Genomic DNA, 20,485 nt, shown 5'->3' on the forward strand with positions numbered 1-20,485 from the left:
AAATTTCTGAGAGATGCAAGAAAAACATTTGATTACACACGAAATTGGCCATTTGACAAACCAAAAAGAAAATTATATTTATGGGGACTTCGTAACATGCAATAAGAAAGTTGTAACACCCGGTATTTTTAAATACGTGAATCCGCATGCATAATTAGGAAATTATTTATTTAAATTTTTAGATTTATGGGTTAAATATTATGTGTATTATTGGTGCATGATTTAAGTTATTTTTAAGCATTTAACCCATAATTAGTGATTTTTGTGATTTTAGAATTATTGCATTATTTAATCGCGTAGACGGGACAATGGACGGACGAGATGACGAATTCTTACCCAAATTATTTTATGAGTATTTTTAGAGCCCAAAAATATTATTTTGAGATATTATTCCCCAAAATTTTTAGTATTTAATTTGAGTTATTTTAGGGGTCCGTTTTTACCCGATTTAAGCCAAAATAATGACTTTTTAATATTTTTAAAATTCCCTTGATTTGTAATTTTGGGATTTAGCTATTTATTATGTTAGGAAATATCTTTATAAGTTAGGAAATCTTTTATTTATAATTATATTTATTTAAAAGTTCATTTTTAGCCAAAATGAGTCATTTTAATGACTTTTATTAATTTATAAAAATTCCCTAAATTCATATTTCGGGATTTATGATTTAAGTTCAGATTTGTAAATTTATTAGGGAGCTTTTAAAATATATTTTTCCTAATTATCTATTTTATTAAAAACAAATCAAATCCTAGTCTACCCAAGAATCCCCTATCACACGTTTATTTCCCATTCTCTCAACCTAGCCGCCTCCCTCCCCTCTCCATTCTCCTCCTTCAACGCAAACACCAGGGAAGCCATAGCCGTGGGTTGTTCAAGCTTCAAGTGTGATCGTTCTTCGTCTCGTCGTCCCGGATTCGCCGCTAACGCATTCGTCTTTTCTTAATCACGTTTAAGGCATGTTTTCTTCCACTTTTAAGACCATATCAGTGGGTATATGTGTGAGTGTGTATGCATCAGATTATGTACTGTCCTGTTCGATTTTTGTAAGAAACTTTGGATTTTGAATGAACTATTCACGTTTTTCTGCATGTGTTGGCTTGTTCATGATGCATACTCATGTTTTTAAGGAAGGGACCGATCCAGGGCTGCTGGCCACGTCTAGGGTGATGTCTTAGGGTCCCTAGGATTGAATGGCTTGCCTGGTTCGAGCCATGCATGGCCAGGAGAGGAGCTGGTTCAGAACAGGTCCTAGGGTGCGCAGGTTGAGCGATGTTGGGAGATTGGGTCGTTCTCGGTCCATAAGGCGTGTTTTAGACTGTTTCCAGTTGGGTTAGAACCACAAGACATAGGGGAAGGTAATCCAAGTTGTTCTCCGGCCAGGGGTGGCCGGAGCTGGGCAGCCGAACGGTCGGAAGTCCGGCGTCGCGCGCAGGACGCGAGCAGATTAAGGGATAGATGGTTTTGCTTCGTTCTCCTTCGTTAGGGATCGGTTTGGGCTGGTTTTTAGTTTTTTTGGAAACGTCTTGGAGAGCTCTAGGTGTAGGTGGTGGTGAGCTGGCCGTTGGGTGGCCGGAGCACGGCGGCAACAGCCGTGGAAGACTGCTGCTCGCGGCAGGTACGGGGGAATAAGGGGCTCACGGGTTTAGGGTTTAAGTGACGGGTCCGGGTCGGGTTTAAAATGTCACGGGTCACGTCAGTTAGTCCGGGTCTGGGTTTGGTGGTCCGGGCTCGGGTATTTTTATTTTTAAGTTAATTATGGGTTTAATTGATTTTGGGCCAAATTAATTAATTAGAAAATTATTTGGGCTTCCAAATAATTTTATTTGGGCTTAAATAATTTAATTAAGTTAGCCCAGTGAATTTTTATGGGCTTGGAAGTCCATAGGAATTTTTGGGCCAGTCTCAGTGTAATGGGCCAGATTTAAGTAATGTGCTTGAATGTGTCTAGGGCCAGCAGTTGGATCAAACCATGAGAAATTTGCATGTGTCCTGACTTTATATTTAATTATTTTATGCATGAAAGTTATTTGAATATTTATATGACTATATGATATTAGAAAAATAAATTAAATATAAATGAAGGACACACAGTTTATTCAAGTACATGCATTCATGAAATTATTTTATGCAAGATTGAAGGTTTAAGGTTGAGCAATAAAATATTTTATGTTGGAAGTTGAAGTAGTGTGACAATTTAAGGGGGATTCGTCCCCATATGATTGAAGGGCAGTTTACTGCCAATTTAAGAGGTGATTCGTCACCGGCCACGTACGTTGGTTTCCACGCTGATCAGTATTTAATGTATGATTTAAGGTTACACTACGGATACAACCATGCTATGTTAGAAAAATTAATTTGCTCAACATTGTTATGTATTATATTATTTAAGTTTATTTAAGTTAAGTTATGTTATGTAATTTTTTTAAGCATGATCATTCATGGATATGTATGTATTAGTATTTAATTGTTTTAAATTATTTTCAAACCCTTGATATGTTAGCATGTTGGGCCTCTAGGCTCACTACACTGGTATGGTGCAGGTGAGGACGTTGAGGATGATGTTGTACCCACCGAAGGCGAGGATGAATGAGCAGACATGCAGTGACCCCGTGACCGTGATAGATGTCTGAGTCACGTGCATGTTTATTTTTGTCAGCATGCTACATTTCATATTATTTTTCAGTGGTTGGGAATTTTGAATATTTTATGGAATATTGTTAGTGCATGCAAATTTTAAACATTTTATTTATGCAACACTTTTAATTAAATATTTGACTCAGATATTTATTTTATTTGAAAGAATGCATTTTTATTTAAGTATTTAGTTATTTATTTATTTATTTATTTATTTTAAAAAATTTTATTCTGTGCATATATGTATGGGCATATATGTACATATTTTATTTAGTAAGTATAAAAAAAAAAAAAATTTCCGCATATTTATTTATTAATTATAGAGTTAGGGTCGTTTCAGTTGGTATCAGAGCACGGTCCTTGGAGGGGTCATTACTGCTATGCGAGCTCAGAAATCCACGCTACCGGTCTGTAAGTTTTAAGTGTTTATAGCATGATTTAATTTATAGAATTTAAGTTAGCATTAAATTTTAAACAACTTAGTTATGCATGGCGATTTACGTAAATAAATATGTGGTGGTGCAGAATGCCTCCGAGACCAGTTAACAGACGTGGGGGACCTCCACCTCCACCTCCGCAGAACCCTATTGCAGCATTGGAGCAGGCCAATGCAAATATGATGGCAGGGATTACTGCTCTGTTAGAGCAGCAGGCTACTCGTCCCAGGTTGTCCCACGAGGAGGACGTTGCTGAGAGGTTTCAGAAGAAGGGACCCAAGGAGTTTGTGGGGACCACCGATCCTTTGGTGGCGGAGGGATGGATTCGCTCTCTGGAGTTCATCTTTGCTTATATGGGGATCACAGACACCGACAGGGTGAACTGTGCAACGTACATGCTGCGGGGTGATGCAGCGCTCTGGTGGGAGGGTGCAGCCAGGGGAGTTCACCTTCCTACACTGACCTGGGCAGAGTTTAGGCGTATCTTCTACGCCAAGTACTTTACTGAGGATGTGCGCAGTCGCATGATCCGTGAGTTTATGAGTCTCCGTCAGGGGGACAAGGCCGTGGTTGAGTATGTGAGGCTGTTCGAGAGGGGCTGTCACTTTGTGCCCTTGATTGCTGATAGTCCGCAGGAGAAGATGAGATAGTTTGTGGAGGGCCTGAAGGCTGATATCAGGCATGATGTTCGTATGGCAGACGTCCTTACTTATGAGTCTGCAGTCAGTAGAGTCTTGCGTTCCGAGGAGGGTCGGAGAGAGATCCAGAGAGAGCAGCAGGGGAAGAGGCAGTTTCAGGCTGGGTACCAGCGACCATCTTCGCAGCCTCCTGCGAAGAAGCAGTATACAGGGCCGGCTAAGGGCCCGAATCAGCAGCAGAGGCCACAGCAGCAGAGGCCGCAGCAGCAGAGGGGCGGGGCCCCTAATGCCATAGCTTATCCTACCTGCCCGAAGTGCCAGAAGCTGCATTCGGGACCTTGTCTATTGGGAGCAGGAGTTTGCTACCACTGTAGGGAGCCAGAGCATCAGATAGCTAACTGCCCCAGGAAGAAGAACACCGCTGGTAGGGTGTTTATGATGCAGGCTGAGGAGGTAGATCCATACACCTCCTTGATCATCGGTATATCTTATCCCTAGCATTTTAATAATTTTCCTTTGGTTAAAAATTTAGTCTTTAATTTGGAATTCTTGTTATTTGGGTTATTTAACTGCATGTTAGAATAAGAAGCATGTTTTACTTGTGATTAGAATTAAGAATTTGTAGTGACTCGTTGGGGAAAATTTAGTATGGTATGAAACTGTTGGGAATTTTCTGCGTGCAGGGAGAATTCTAGTTGGAGGCAACTCCACGTTTGCGTTGCTAGATTCAGGGGCTACGCATTCGTTTATCTCCCTGGAGTTTATCAGGCGGGTAGGCGTCACACCTGAGAGTAGTGACAGTGGGTATGATGTTACTATGCCGTCAGGGCAGATTATTTCTACCTCGAAGGTTATTCGAGGACTGGAGTTAGAGCTGCAGGGACACTCCATTCGAGCAGATGTAGTAGTTTTGCCTTTGAGTGGTTTTGATCTAATTTTGGGTATGGACTGGTTGACAGTCAATGGAGCTTCGATTGATTTTCGTCGGAGATCAGTGTCAGTGAGACCTGCAGTGGGCGACCCGTTCACTTTTCATGCATCTCAGAGCAGTGATATTCCTCAGGTGATATCTCATATTCAGGCGAGGAAGTTGTTGAGACGGGGTTGCCAGGGGTTTCTAGCGAGTATTGTCACGACTTCAGAGCCATCTAGCAGATCATTATCAGAGATAAAGGTGGTTCGTGACTTTCCGGAGGATGTTGCCGAAATTCCACCAGTGAGAGAGGTGGAGTTCAGCATCGACTTAGTGCCAGACACCGTGCCTATCTCTAAGACACCTTACAGACTTGCTCCTACCGAGATGAAAGAGTTGAAGGAGCAGATTCAGGAGTTGTTAGAGAAAGGCTTTGTTCGTCCTAGCTTTTCTCCGTGGGGAGCACCGGTGTTATTTGTGAAGAAGAAGGATGGCAGTATGAGACTGTGCATCGATTATCGAGAGCTCAACAGGGTCACAGTGAAGAACAAGTATCCACTGCCGAGGATAGAGGATTTATTTGACCAGTTGCAGGGAGCTTCGGTGTTCTCCAAGATCGACCTGCGATCTGGTTATCATCAGTTGCGTGTTAGAGATGCAGATGTGTCCAAGACTGCTTTCAGGACGCGATATGGGCATTACGAGTTCTTAGTGATGCCATTTGGGATGACCAATGCTCCGGCGGTTTTCATGGATCTCATGAACCGAGTCTTTCAGCCGTATTTAGATCAGTTCATCATAGTCTTTATTGATGATATTTTGATATATTCTAGGAGCATCGAGGAGCATAGACAGCATCTTCAGACGGCCTTGCAGACTTTGAGGGAGCATCGGTTGTATGCCAAGTTTAGCAAGTGCGAGTTTTGGCTTGAGCAGGTGGCATTTCTTGGCCACATTATTTCGAAGGATGGGATTGCAGTTGATCAGTCTAAGTTTGAGGCAGTGCAGAATTGGGGTATTCCGAAGAATGCTTCAGAGATTCGCAGTTTCTTGGGTTTGGCAGGATATTATAGGAAGTTTATCAAGGGTTTTTCCTCTATTGCAGTACCCTTGACTTCCTTGACCAAGAAGAATGCAAAGTTTATCTGGAGTTCAGCTTGTCAGAGGAGCTTCGATCAGCTGAAGGAAGCACTCACTACAGCACCAGTGTTAGCGATGACAATACCACACGAGGAGTTAGTGGTGTACACCGACGCGTCTAAACTAGGTTTAGGCGCAGTACTTATGCAGTGTGGTAAGGTTATTGCATATGCGCCGAGACAGCTGAAGATTCATGAGCAGAATTATCCGACGCACGACTTGGAGTTAGCAGCAGTGGTTTTCGCTTTGAAAATCTGGAGGCACTATCTGTATGGCGAGAAGTGCAAGATTTTCACAGACCACAAGAGTCTCAAGTACTTCTTCACACAGAAGGAGTTGAACATGAGACAACGCAGATGGTTGGAGTTGGTGAAGGACTATGACTGTGACATTAGCTACCATCCGGGTAAAGCTAATGTAGTGGCCGATGCTTTGAGTCGGAAGTCGTCAGTGGTATCATGTTTGACCGTACAGTTACCACTACAGAGCGAGATTCAGAGATTTGGCTTGGAGTGTTATCCGAGCGGTAGTGCACCGAGCTTGTCAGTGTTGACGGTGCAGCCAGTTCTGCGAGATCGGATTAGGGAGGGACAGTCCACTGATGAGGAGTTGCAGCGATGGAGACAGAGAGATGAGGCTAGAGGTAATCTCTTGTATACAGTGGAGGATGGTATCGTTCAGTACCGTGGGAGGATGTGGGTACCGAACGTCGATCAGTTGAGAGCTGAGATTTTAGCAGAGGCTCACACATCTCCGTACTCCATTCACCCCGGAAGTACGAAGATGTACAAAGACTTGCAGCTATTGTATTGGTGGCCCGGGATGAAGAGTGACATCGGGAGAGTGGTGTCAGAGTGCTTGACTTGTCAGCAAGTCAAGGCAGAGCATCAGCGTCCAGCAGGACTTCTTAGACCTCTTCCTATTCCGGAATGGAAATGGGAGAATATTACGATGAACTTTGTGGTTGGCTTACCGAGGAGTGCCAGAGGTTGCACAGCGATTTGGGTGATTGTGGATAGACTCACCAAGTCAGCTCATTTCTTGCCGGTGAGGACTACTTATACTTTGACACAGTATGCAGAGCTTTACATCAGAGAGATTGTTAGACTGCATGGCATACCAGTGTCTATTGTGTCAGACAGAGATCCGAGATTCACATCTGCGTTTTGGAAGAGTCTGCACACAGCTTTGGGGACGAGGCTTTTGTTCAGTACAGCATTTCATCCCCAGACAGATGGTCAGTCTGAGAGGGTGATCCAGGTTCTCGAGGATCTTCTGAGAGCTTGTGTCATTGATTTTCGGGGCTCTTGGGAGACTAGACTGCCATTAGTGGAGTTTACCTATAACAACATCTTTCAGTCGTCTATAGGTATGGCTCCTTATGCAGCATTGTATGGGAGGAGATGCAGATCTCCTGTGCATTGGGATGAGGTTGGTGAGCGGATTTTACTGGGTCCTGAGATTGTGCAGCAGACAGCTGACATTGTGACTCAGATTCGAGATAGGATGCGGACTGCTCAGAGTCGGCAGAAGAGTTATGCAGATGCCAGACGACGAGATTTGGAGTTCGCTGTAGGTGATCACGTATTCCTGAAGGTGTCACCGATGAAGGGAGTAGTGCGTTTTGGACGGAGAGGCAAGCTTAATCCGAGATATATAGGGCCATTCGAGATCTTGGAGAGAGTTGGCACGTTGGCCTACCGTTTAGCTCTACCACCGGGGCTAGCGGCAGTGCACAACGTTTTCCATGTATCCATGCTTCGAAGATATGTCTCCAACCCGTCGCATGTGTTGGATTTCGAGCCCTTGCAGTTGCCACCAGATCTAGTGTATGAGGAGAGGCCATTGCGGATCTTGGCTAGGGAGTAGCGGAGGCTTAGGACGCGGGTCATACCGATGGTCAGAGTCCAGTGGCTGAATCACTCAGAGGAGGAAGCTACATGGGAGACCGAGGCAGACATGAGGACTCGCTACCCGGAGTTGTTCGGGTAAGTACTTTAATTTCGAGGACGAAATTCAATTTAAGGGTGGGAGAATTGTAACACCCGGTATTTTTAAATACGTGAATCCGCATGCATAATTAGGAAATTATTTATTTAAATTTTTAGATTTATGGGTTAAATATTATGTGTATTATTGGTGCATGATTTAAGTTATTTTTAAGCATTTAACCCATAATTAGTGATTTTTGTGATTTTAGAATTATTGCATTATTTAATCGCGTAGACGGGACAATGGACGGACGAGATGACGACTTCTTACCCAAATTATTTTATGAGTATTTTTAGAGCCCAAAAATATTATTTTGAGATATTATTCCCCAAAATTTTTAGTATTTAATTTGAGTTATTTTAGGGGTCCGTTTTTACCCGATTTAAGCCAAAATAATGACTTTTTAATATTTTTAAAATTCCCTTGATTTGTAATTTCGGGATTTAGCTATTTATTATGTTAGGAAATATCTTTATAAGTTAGGAAATCTTTTTTTTATAATTATATTTATATAAAAGTTCATTTTTAGCCAAAATGAGTCATTTTAATGACTTTTATTAATTTATAAAAATTCCCTAAATTCATATTTCGGGATTTATGATTTAAGTTCAGATTTGTAAATTTATTAGGGAGCTTTTAAAATATATTTTTCCTAATTATCTATTTTATTAAAAACAAATCAAATCCTAGTCTACCCAAGAATCCCCTATCACACGTTTATTTCCCATTCTCTCAACCTAGCCGCCTCCCTCCCCTCTCCATTCTCCTCCTTCAACGCAAACACCAGGGAAGCCATAGCCGTGGGTTGTTCAAGCTTCAAGTGTGATCGTTCTTCGTCTCGTCGTCCCGGATTCGCCGCTAACACATTCGTCTTTTCTTAATCACGTTTAAGGCATGTTTTCTTCCACTTTTAAGACCATATCAGTGGGTATATGTGTGAGTGTGTATGCATCAGATTATGTACTGTCCTGTTCGATTTTTGTAAGAAACTTTGGATTTTGAATGAACTATTCACGTTTTTCTGCATGTGTTGGCTTGTTCATGATGCATACTCATGTTTTTAAGGAAGGGACCGATCCAGGGCTGCTGGCCACGTCTAGGGTGATGTCTTAGGGTCCCTAGGATTGAATGGCTTGCCTGGTTCGAGCCATGCATGGCCAGGAGAGGAGCTGGTTCAGAACAGGTCCTAGGGTGCGCAGGTTGAGCGATGTTGGGAGATTGGGTCGTTCTCGGTCCATAAGGCGTGTTTTAGACTGTTTCCAGTTGGGTTAGAACCACAAGACATAGGGGAAGGTAATCCAAGTTGTGCTCCGGCCAGGGGTGGCCGGAGCTGGGCGGCCGAATGGTCGGAAGTCCGGCGTCGCGCGCAGGACGCGAGCAGATTAAGGGATAGATGGTTTTGCTTCGTTCTCCTTCGTTAGGGATCGGTTTGGGCTGGTTTTTAGTTTTTTTGGAAACGTCTTGGAGAGCTCTAGGTGTAGGTGGTGGTGAGCTGGCCGTTGGGTGGCCGGAGCACGGCGGCAACAGCCGTGGAAGACTGCTGCTCGCGGCGGGTACGGGGGAATAAGGGGCTCACGGGTTTAGGGTTTAAGTGACGGGTCCGGGTCGGGTCTTGGGTCCGGGTCGGGTTTAAAATGTCACGGGTCACGTCAGTTAGTCCGGGTCTGGGTTTGGTGGTCCGGGCTCGGGTATTTTTATTTTTAAGTTAATTATGGGTTTAATTGATTTTGGACCAAATTAATTAATTAGAAAATTATTTGGGCTTCCAAATAATTTTATTTGGGCTTAAATAATTTAATTAAGTTAGCCCAGTGAATTTTTATGGGCTTGGGAGTCCATGGGAATTTTTGGGCCAGTCTCAGTGTAATGGGCCAGATTTAAGTAATGGGCTTGAATGTGTCTAGGGCCAGCAGTTGGATCAAACCATGAGAAATTTGCATGTGTCCTGACTTTATATTTAATTATTTTATGCATGAAAGTTATTTGAATATTTATATGACTATATGATATTAGAAAAATAAATTAAATATAAATGAAGGACACAGAGTTTATTCAAGTACATGCATTCATGAAATTATTTTATGCAAGATTGAAGGTTTAAGGTTGAGCAAGAAAATATTTTATGTTGGAAGTTGAAGTAGTGTGACAATTTAAGGGGGATTCGTCCCCATATGATTGAAGGGAAGTTTACTGCCAATTTAAGAGGTGATTCGTCACTGGCCACGTACGTTGGTTTCCACGCTGATCAGTATTTAATGTATGATTTAAGGTTACACTACGGATACAACCATGCTATGTTAGAAAAATTAATTTGCTCAACATTGTTATGTATTATATTATTTAAGTTTATTTAAGTTAAGTTATGTTATGTAATTTTTTTAAGCATGCTCATTCATGGATATGTATGTATTAGTATTTAATTGTTTTAAATTATTTTCAAACCCTTGTTATGTTAGCATGTTGGGCATCTAGGCTCACTACACTGGTATGGTGCAGGTGAGGACGTTGAGGATGATGTTGTACCCACCGGAGGCGAGGATGAATGAGCAGACATGCAGTGACCCCGTGACCGTGATAGATGTCTGAGTCACGTGCATGTTTATTTTTGTCAGCATGCTACATTTTATATTATTTTTCAGTGGTTGGGAATTTTGAATATTTTATGGAATATTGTTAGTGCATGCAAATTTTAAACATTTTATTTATGCAGCACTTTTAATTAAATATTTGACTCAGATATTTAATTTATTTGAAAGAATGCATTTTTATTTAAGTATTTAGTTGTTTATTTATTTATTTATTTATTTTAAAACTTTTTATTCTGTGCATATATGTATGGGCATATATGTACATATTTTATTTAGTAAGTATAAAAAAAAAAAAAAAATTTCCGCATATTTATTTATTAATTATAGAGTTAGGGTCGTTTCAAAAGTCCTCTCTCTCCCTATTCTGACATGTAAAGATAAACAAAACATAGGATCAAGGGAAAAATGCACCAGTTTCCAATACAAGAACAACATGGATTTATTAAACCAGATGCATGACCAATAAGATATCTAAAGAGAATATTCACTCAAATCAACTATCAGAAAGTCATTTAGTTCTTGGAGGAGCGCTCATCTTGTTAAACCGAAATCACACTGGAAAGCATCACAATTGGCATGAGCCAATGCAAAAGATATAACAAGTATGAATTGAAATATTGTTTGTTTAAATGCGATAAACTACTTTTACGTGTCATTTTTGAACTTCAACAAGGGTATTCCAGTGTGTCTGTGAAAAATAAAAATCAAGTATCAAATAAGAACCATCAAGTTGACACATCATTTGTCATCTACAACAACAATCTACCCCCCAACAACTAATTTTGGATCAAGTTGATTCAAACTGTGATCAAGTCAACTATTTTATTACCAACATATTAAAGAAACCAAAGGAGAACTATACTTATATTTCACAAATTAAATTTAGCTGTAGATATGAAATTTAATTGGAAGAAATTATTTAAGGTGAAATTGAAGTACTATGTTCCATGCATGCCTACATGTAAGAATCACCTAATGATAGAAAATGAATGTGGAGAGATTACACTAGTGCATGATAGCCAGATGTTTGAAGAATTCTAGTTGAAATAAATATGAGCAGCCAGGTCAGAGCCTGATTTGAAATATTAAAGTCTATCTTGGTTTTGTAGTCTTCAAACAGAAGAGCATTGATTGATTTGATATTTCCTTGAATTTATTGAAAGATATGCTTTCTCATGCAAATATTCCAAGCTCTTGTGCAACATCAACAACAATTCTTACTCATTACATCCAGTCAAGTATAGGACCAGGTTGTGCCCTCTGTGCTACTCTCCTTCCAGGTAAGATGTAATGAAGAGACCCTATAGCAGAGAACTCATGATCTAAGACATGGGGATTGCAGTCGACACAATAACAACCAAATCAAAAATATTTTCATTCTTTAATCTTGACACCATTGTAACTAAGTCAAGAAATCATTATTTGAATCGAGCTCAGATGGCACATCAAGATTCTTGACATCAACCTCCTTTCCATTATTTAAATGTGCAAAGTTCACTATTCCATAAGATCCTTTACCAATTAAGACGTTTGATCCAAAATTGTTAGTTTCATCTCTTAGTTCCTCCGTTGACATATCAAGAACCTCAAGAAGACGTGCATGAGATCCTAATTGAGCGTGAATATATTGTTTTTGAAACCCTCACAACTACTTTGATGAATTACAACAAACATTCACCACGAGTCAGAGAAATGAAGCGATGCGAGATCACGAATACAAGCGCGGATATGTTAGAGAGAAAAGTGTCATTGTTTCTATTGTGATTCACCAGAAAAGGCGAAGCAGCACAACGAAGGACATAGATGATACGATTCACCAGATAAACCTACAAAAGAGGAAGAGAAGCAAGATGCGAAAGAAGAACAAAGCCCCACAAATTTTGTTGCTGTGCTGATCGACTGTCAATCATGTGGTAGAATACCTGGCGACAGAAATCCTAGCATGGAAAAACGGAAAATCTCTCGATAGCTGCAACATTGGTTTGATGTTGCGTGCGATTTTAAGTCAAACAAGGACTACGCCAATACAACAAACCAGAAAAACAAACATTTTCTACTCTTCTCACCAATACCTATACCATCACTCCCTCTAGATGACTTTCACCATCATGCTGCAAACTTGATTCGCTAAAGCAAAACAGTTCGTGCATGCATATTATTATAAAATCATGGTAATATTAAAATAATGTAAATGTGTGTCATGTATGAGAGTACGAAAAATAATATTGGTTAGGTACGTCTGTCACTGCTCAAAGGTGGGGGGCCACAAGAAGATGTGGGGCATGATCCGTTGGCCGATGTTCGTCTATATTACGCCACCCGATGGCTAAACACGAGAGTATCGTGGCTGCATTGCGCCAATCTTTAATGGACTCAGGATGCATTCTCTTGTACAACGATACAAAAATCAGGAAAAAACGACATTTTGAGCGGTCTTGCCGGATATCAACTATTGTAGGGCTCGGGAGGGTCACACCACCCCCCACCCCAGCAGAAAATATTTGAAAAATTTATTAGTATATCGTATAATGTTTTTTTGTTTTAGGTATATATATTATTTGGCTCCATTAAGTTTTGTGTATTCATTTGGTCTAGTGGTTGAGCCTTCTTCAGCTTTTGTTAAATTCAAGGTTCGAATCTTCTCACCTACATCTTTAATTTTAAAACCTTCTTTTAATTTTTTCAATACACTTTTAACCCATTTTATTTAAAATTCTTTTACCACTTTTTAAGTTTTTTTATTTGAAAATTAATTAACACCTTTATTTAAAACCCTCTTACAACCTTTTATTTTTTTATTATTTAAAAAAATTAGCGCCTTTTATTTAAAAAAATAAAATGCGAGAATTTTTTTTAATTTTCTTATTTTACTAGGCTTCCATGCATAATACCTTGGTATATTTTTAATATATTTGAAGTGATTTTAAGATGTGAGATTTTTCAGCTTTTGGTAGTCAATAATTTCATTGTTTTTCAAACGTCCAAGATTAATAATTTTTTGAAATTTCTAATTAACATCAATTAATTTTTTAAATTTTGGTGACACAAGTGGATATGTTTTTATTTTGGTCCAAGTCGATGAATAAATTTTGTTGGACCGAACGTTTGTCACTTTACCAAAATATATAGTTGATGATAATGATGCAACTCAAATATTTTAAACTGCATAACAGTCCAAGTGTCATGGTTCGACCGCTCTATCCAATAAGGACAATTATTGCACTCAACAAATTTTCATTCAAAAAAAAAAAAAAAAGCATTGCAACTAGCTTGCAAGCAATTAATTAAACAAGATCCAAATTTATAAAATGCAATAAAACTTAATTTATAGAATGATGGTTTACATAGTACTTCTTTAATTCTTTTGATTATACATAAAAATAAAACATATTTGAGAATTAAGTTTGTGTCACTGGCTTAACATGTCTTTATTGGCTATAGACATAAAAAAAATAGTTCTGAAATATAAAAAGAAATAAGATCTAATAGGTACAACGATGGGATTTGATACTTAATCAAGTATATTTTTAATAAAAAAATTGAATTTTATCTTTTGGTAATATATTAATATTAACTTTAGATATTATATTTATTTTTTGTCATTGTATTTTTGTTATTGGAAGTTAAATATAAACATATATATATATATATATATATATATAATAATAATAATAATAAATATTTTCGTCATTTTGTATAAGGACTACCCCTCCTAACATAGAATCTTGGATCCGTCCACACACACACACACACACATATACATACATACATATATATATAGTTTTGACACATGGACAATCACCATTGACAACTACGTGAACAACAGCTAACGTGGAAACTTGTACATCCAATGAGTGATTGGCTGATTGCCACGTCAGTTGTTGCTCACGTAGTTGCCCATACATGATGGTTGCCCATGTGATCGAAACTCTTTATATATATATATATATATATACATACACAAACATGTTGAAAAAGTGCAAAAGAACCAAGAGAGCCCCTCAACTAACTAATTAATTAATGTCTCATCATGTAAATTCTTTTTTCCCTTTTTCCTCTTTGTTTGACAACAATAAAATGTGTGTGTTTGTCTACATTGTCTTCTGGCCAAAGACATATATGTCACCTATTACTTTTGTTTTGAAATGGATTTAGTAAAGTGTAATCATAATTGTCGAAATTCCATTGTCGACTATCCATTTTTTTTAGTGATTTGACCAAACAAGGTAGATCTTGACAACAAATTGTTGCTACAAATTTTGTACGACAAACATTAATAATAATATGATTCAAATTTTAAATTGAAGGACTTTAATCCACATTTCCCTTTAGTAGTGAGTTGAAATATATATTTAACCAATTAAATGACACAAATCCTAATTTAATTCGGTGCATGTGGTCGTTCTCTCTCAAGTTGCAGGGTAATAATTAACGGCTAACTCGATTTTGATGAAAATCTTCATCAAAATTTACGTATCCTATTTTCTACATATGGCGGGGACTGGGGAAAAAAACATACTATATTTAATTAATGGAATATTAATAAGGCTCTGTATATGTGATTTTAAATGAAGACTTCCATGCAGTGCTTCTGTCCTGTTTCATTGATTAATTTCCAGACAATAAATTACTTTCGAAGACAAGAATGTGATCACTTGTATTACATTCAAATATTATATATATTTCGGCCATTTTTGTACAATTCATTATCTTTATTTAACTGATAATAGATAATTAATATTTTCTCATCATATGATGTAACTAACATGAAATTAATCATGAATGTGCATGTTTGGAAGAGGGTTAAAATAATAATTTAAAATTTAATATGCAATATATATATATATATATTAAATATTTTGATGAATACAGCTTAATATATATTAATTCTAGGATTAATGCATAGTAAAACTAGATTTTAATTTATCTACGTTTGAGTTGGAGAATTTTTGATTTTATGGAGTACTATTTTTAATTTAAAAAGATCTGAAATGATTCCACATTGACATAGATTTGAAATACATCACAATGATGCAGAAAATAACTAGTTGATCAGATTGGAGACGATATCCATTGTATAGTGGATGTATTCACTAATAATAACATTATATGAAATATATATATAATCTTGATACATCATGACAACAATATTATCATATCGCAGTTATTAATAGATTGTAGAGATATGATCCCTTCTATATATATAAGTTGATGGATTAAGAAAAAGATGTTACAAAAGCAAAATCTACGAACGATGTATTTGAGACGATGGATTAAATTACGATAAAATAAGTAGTATATATGGCTGCGCATCTAACAACTAATTTGGCGATCTCAACTTTAGATGAAAACAAAGGTGAATCATGAGACAAAGCAAGTTGCTGACATATAAAAACATAGATTATAAACAGTAAACGAGCTTTGGGTTAATTAATTTTTAAGATGGGTTTGAAGAGAGATTAGTAGTTAACATTCATACCGCATGCAAAATCATCTCCCATGCACCGCAACCATTAAGTCTTTTTCGTTGAAATACAGGCCAAATTTAATTAATTAAGAACCCTAATCGCATAACATAGGAACATAATTAAAATTAAGCAGCAGCTGCAACTTTCTTAATAGGGAGAAACACCCACATTTGCTGGAGCAAGAAAGCCATCTTTCATCAGGACAACATCGTCTCCTTCCTACGAGATTAACGACTAATTAAATTAATCATCAATTATGCAACAAAGATCATGAGTTCAAGATCATCAAAATATTATAAAATATGCCTTAAACAATTGATTGGTGATTTCTTTTCTTTTTTAAAAAAAAAAAATGCTTTCCAAAATTTGTATATATATAAAGTCAATGAAGATGTCGGGTTTTGAGATATATAAGTATACCTGTTGGCACACAGACGGTTTCTTCACAGGTTGATCAGGCATAAGTCCAAAGTGAATGTGAGGAAAATGTGCCCACTAACAACAAGAAAAACAAACTCATCAAAATCATTGTAACTATAATGATCGAGTACGCGTAACCCGTAACCGTACTCGAATATATTTCTATTGAATTTTTCAGAAAATTTTTGGCTGATAATAACATTTTGGTGTTAATTTTTTCTTTCTTGGATCTTACATTCTTTGCTGCAGCACTAAAGGCTTCCCTGTGACTAATATCAGGGTTTCCAGCTTTGATACGTTGGATTTCATCCCTGCAAAATTATGTGATAAAAAAAGTGACATTAATTGCGTGCCTTTGTTAAATTCTAGCTAGCTAGCTAGTACCATATAACATTCATAGAGTACATATAATAATCTTAGGAGTCAGAATTAGCTTTAAAAGAATTCATATGCTTACTAAAGAGAAGCTGTTAAAGCACTATTAAATTAATAAATAAAGCTGCAAGAACTTTCATGTATACAAATTAAACATGGGTCAGCTAGACATAGAGATAGGGCCATATAGGGGATCTATATGACTATATCTATGTATTTGTGTATATGTATATGTATTTGACTCGTAAAATCGTTTCATAAGAGTTTTATGTTTTTTATCCACGATGCGTATATATGATTCCCATATGCGGACCCCAAAAAAGAAAAAAAAAAGTGTGTATAAATTATTTATATATTTTACAACCACTTACTTGATGAAGCGATTGTAAGCAGATGGCACTCTCTGTCTTTTTTCTGGGGCTGAAAATAAACATAAATAACAAACAAACAATAAAACAAAAAGTGACACATTAATTAATAAATAGCTTTGCTGACTTTATTATATATTTCTGCATTCAATATCTTTTACTGTCATATATGTGTCCTCTCCTTTTCTCCTCATCACTGCTTCATCATTATCTAATGATTTTGCTTTTCAGTATATTTTTTTTCCTTCTGAGATTTTTCTGTTTCCACACACTTTCTTGGTTTCCGGGGGACATAAATTAATAAATTTCTTGCTTGCTTGCTTTGATTTTATTTTTATTTTTTTAAAAAAAGAACTGTAAAAAGACTAAAAACATGCATGTTCATCTTAATTATGGTGAAAAACATTAGGAAAATAAAGTTAGGGTTTGAAATGAATTGGAAATTAAGCAACCTTAAACATACAAGCTGATCTCATCAAGATTTTGGTCAGAAAACTCACAATTTGGAATAATATTTGTGATACTTAATTAGTCTAAAATGATGTGACTTAAACCATAAAATTAGCAACTAATGTTAGACCCGAAAAATTCGGTCTGATTCATAATGAAAATAGATTAGGTTTAAAAGTATAAGATATATATGGAAGCATTTATTGAAGGAGAGGAAAAGGAAAATCATTTGATTACCAATGTTTGTGTAAAGAAAGTATAATCACTGTTTAAGAGTAAACTTTCAAAAAGCATTTTCCTTCCTTTTCTTTTCTGTATTCGATTTTTAAAAAAAAAAATTATATACGTTTTTTTTAAGTCACACATTATAGTGAAGTTTTAGGATCTTATTTAGCTAGAAAATACTGTACAACATAAAGTTTAGAGTTGACAGTGATTGAAAACATTCTACACACAAAGAATCAAATTAAGGTTGAAATTAAAGCAAGAACTTATTTTTTTTAAAAAAAAATCAAAGAGGATTAAATTTTCAAATATTTGTGTAGTACTCTTTATAAATTTAATTAAAAATCTGATAATAATCTTATAGTAGATAAAAATAATACGACAGAATGAAACTGTGAAGGATCTTACGTCGATTAGCAGCTGGTGGCTTAGGAAGCTCGTCGATTCCTCGAACGGGTACGATAAACGATTCGTTTGGATTTGGCTGATTGTTCAACATATTCGATGGCGAGTTACGAATCTCCTCCTGCATATGAAAAATAAAGCTATAATCAGCCAAGAGTACTTTCTGGAAAAAAAAAATGTTACCAAATATCAAATATAACACTAGGAACCAATCTGATCAAGATTAAAATTTTTTATGTTTATTCCTGTAATTTCAAGAACCCAAAACTGACCAGAACACAAGAATTAAGTAATGTTCCTTTCTACATATAAATTGATTTTTCAATAAAATACAGCACAAAATCATTTTTTTTTACCAAATACACAAATCCATAGCATGAACTCCAGATTTTAATGCTGCTATATATCATACCAGATGGATTTTGGGGGAGAAAAAGAATGAATAAAGTAAATAGTTTTTTTTAAAAAAAAAAATCTTTAAATGAAGAGGAAACCCTAATCGATCATCTGACTTTGTGTGTCTGTATACCAGGAGATTCTGAGGGGAGAAAAATGAATGGCCAAGATGAATCTGATTGGGCGCAGGGAGAAGCAATCCGCGCATGTTTACAGACAAAAGATTGGTGCAATGGCCGCATCTAACAGTCACAGTCTTGAACAAACTGGTGCAAGGAACACTCACCTAAAACAATTCAAGAATTTGTATATAATCAATACCTTCAAAGGATGAAATGAGAAGAAAAGATTAAGGGTTTTTGATCAGTCAAAATTTATGTACCAAAAGTTCTTACAAAAAGGAAACCATCTCCAAGAAAAAGTAAGGTAAAGATTGAAAGGACTGTCATACAAATCAGACATATGTACTTGAAGCTTTTCACATAAACCAAGCATTTTTTTTTAAAAGAGCAATTAGGTAAAGATTAAAGGGTTTTGTTTTCTCGAATCATAAATATTGAATCTTTTTCATAAAAAGAAAGAATTTTTCTGCAAAAATGAGGAGAAGGGTTAAAGGGTTTTTAGTTAAAACTATGAATGCTCAAAATCAAAAACCTTTTTACAAAAAGGAAGCATTTTTTTTTTTCAAGATTATCTAGCAAAACATGAAAGGGTTTTCACTCAAAACAACATACACTAAAGCCCTCAAAAAAATCAATCAACCGAAGTTGCAAGAATATCAAGGGAAAGAGTAAATGATTTTCACCCAAACAACAAGAACAAAAACATCCTCCCAAAAAAGGAATCATTTTTACCAGAAAACTTAAGAAGATCAAGAAATTGAAAGGGTTCCTTCCCTCACCAATAAGACTTAAAAAAAATCAATACAAAACAGAAGAAATGAACTGGGAAAAGATCAAAACAAAACCAGAAAAAAACACACTACACATATATCTATATATATGTATATGAAAAAAAAGGAATGTGATGAACTCTATTTCACATGAGTGTATAGTCTTGTTCCATGAACAAGTGATGATAATACCGCTAGGACAGTATCACAATAGTTGCAATGGACGTAACAGAGCTGCTCCGAAGGAGAGAGGTGGTGGTGGTCCGGTGCAAAAGCAGATGAAGAGGACATTTTCTTATTATTTTTTTGGGGTTTTTTAAAATTTTTCTGAGGATGTTTTTTTTTTTTTTTTTTTTTTGCTATTTTTTTTTTGGATTGATGATTCTCTCAGATTGATTTGATTGATTGATAGGTTGACTGATCGAGGTATGTATATATGGGGGTTTGGGATTGACAGATTAACCACCTTGGATCTGATCTTCTGAATTGTTTTTCCTTTTTTCTTTTTTGTTTTTTTTATTTAACTTTTTTGTTGGGGATGAGTTATGGTAGACAAGAAGCTGAGAGAATCAAGAATGAGGTGTGTTTGAAAAGGGGGGGTGCCCACTAATATAGTAGATGATTTGAAACATCTACAAAAGTTGTGTTTTTTTTTTTTTAATATTCATTCATCGCATTATACATATAACATATATATAATCATGTGTTTCAAAGTATATATGCTCATTATATAATACACATGGTATGTAGGTATTCAACAAATTAATTTTGACCTCTGGAAGGAGAAAAAATCGAAATTTGAAGTTGAGAATATATATATAAGAAAAAATTGAAGGGTTTTTTTTTTCGTTTAAAAGGGGTCGTTAATACATTAATTGTTGTTTTGTCTTAATCATCCCATGCACCTTAATTGTCACCATTTTATATTGAAAGATCAAGGATTCAACTGTCTCAAAATTCATTTACTGGATGCTGAAGTTCAATTATTCTAAAGGAAAATAATGAGTTGAAATGGCACAAATCCTTCCCATATACTCAGATTGCCATGCTCTTTTCTTACCAGCCAAACTTTTCTACTATGAGACATTCTTATAAAGTAGAAATTTTAAGTTTTAACATACTTTATAGTTTATTCTTACA

At 36.5% G+C, this 20,485-nt stretch overlaps 1 protein-coding gene across 1 annotated transcript; it reads right to left on the reverse strand.

Annotated features, from left to right (window-relative positions):
* Positions 1–15,829: 15,829 nt before the first annotated feature.
* On the reverse strand, positions 15,830–19,906 carry LOC140863760 (axial regulator YABBY 1). Its single transcript, XM_073267402.1, has 7 exons — positions 19,538–19,906; positions 18,587–18,739; positions 18,061–18,178; positions 16,981–17,029; positions 16,470–16,545; positions 16,235–16,309; positions 15,830–16,033 (listed from the first exon to the last, which is right to left on the reverse strand). Exons 1-7 carry the CDS (start codon positions 19,634–19,636, stop codon positions 15,962–15,964), a joined length of 642 nt encoding a protein of 213 aa, XP_073123503.1. The 5' UTR covers positions 19,637–19,906; the 3' UTR covers positions 15,830–15,961.
* Positions 19,907–20,485: the final 579 nt, after the last annotated feature.

This window comes from Henckelia pumila, chromosome 4, assembly GCF_033568475.1.
Source record: "Henckelia pumila isolate YLH828 chromosome 4, ASM3356847v2, whole genome shotgun sequence".
Classification (NCBI taxonomy): domain Eukaryota; kingdom Viridiplantae; phylum Streptophyta; class Magnoliopsida; order Lamiales; family Gesneriaceae; genus Henckelia; species Henckelia pumila.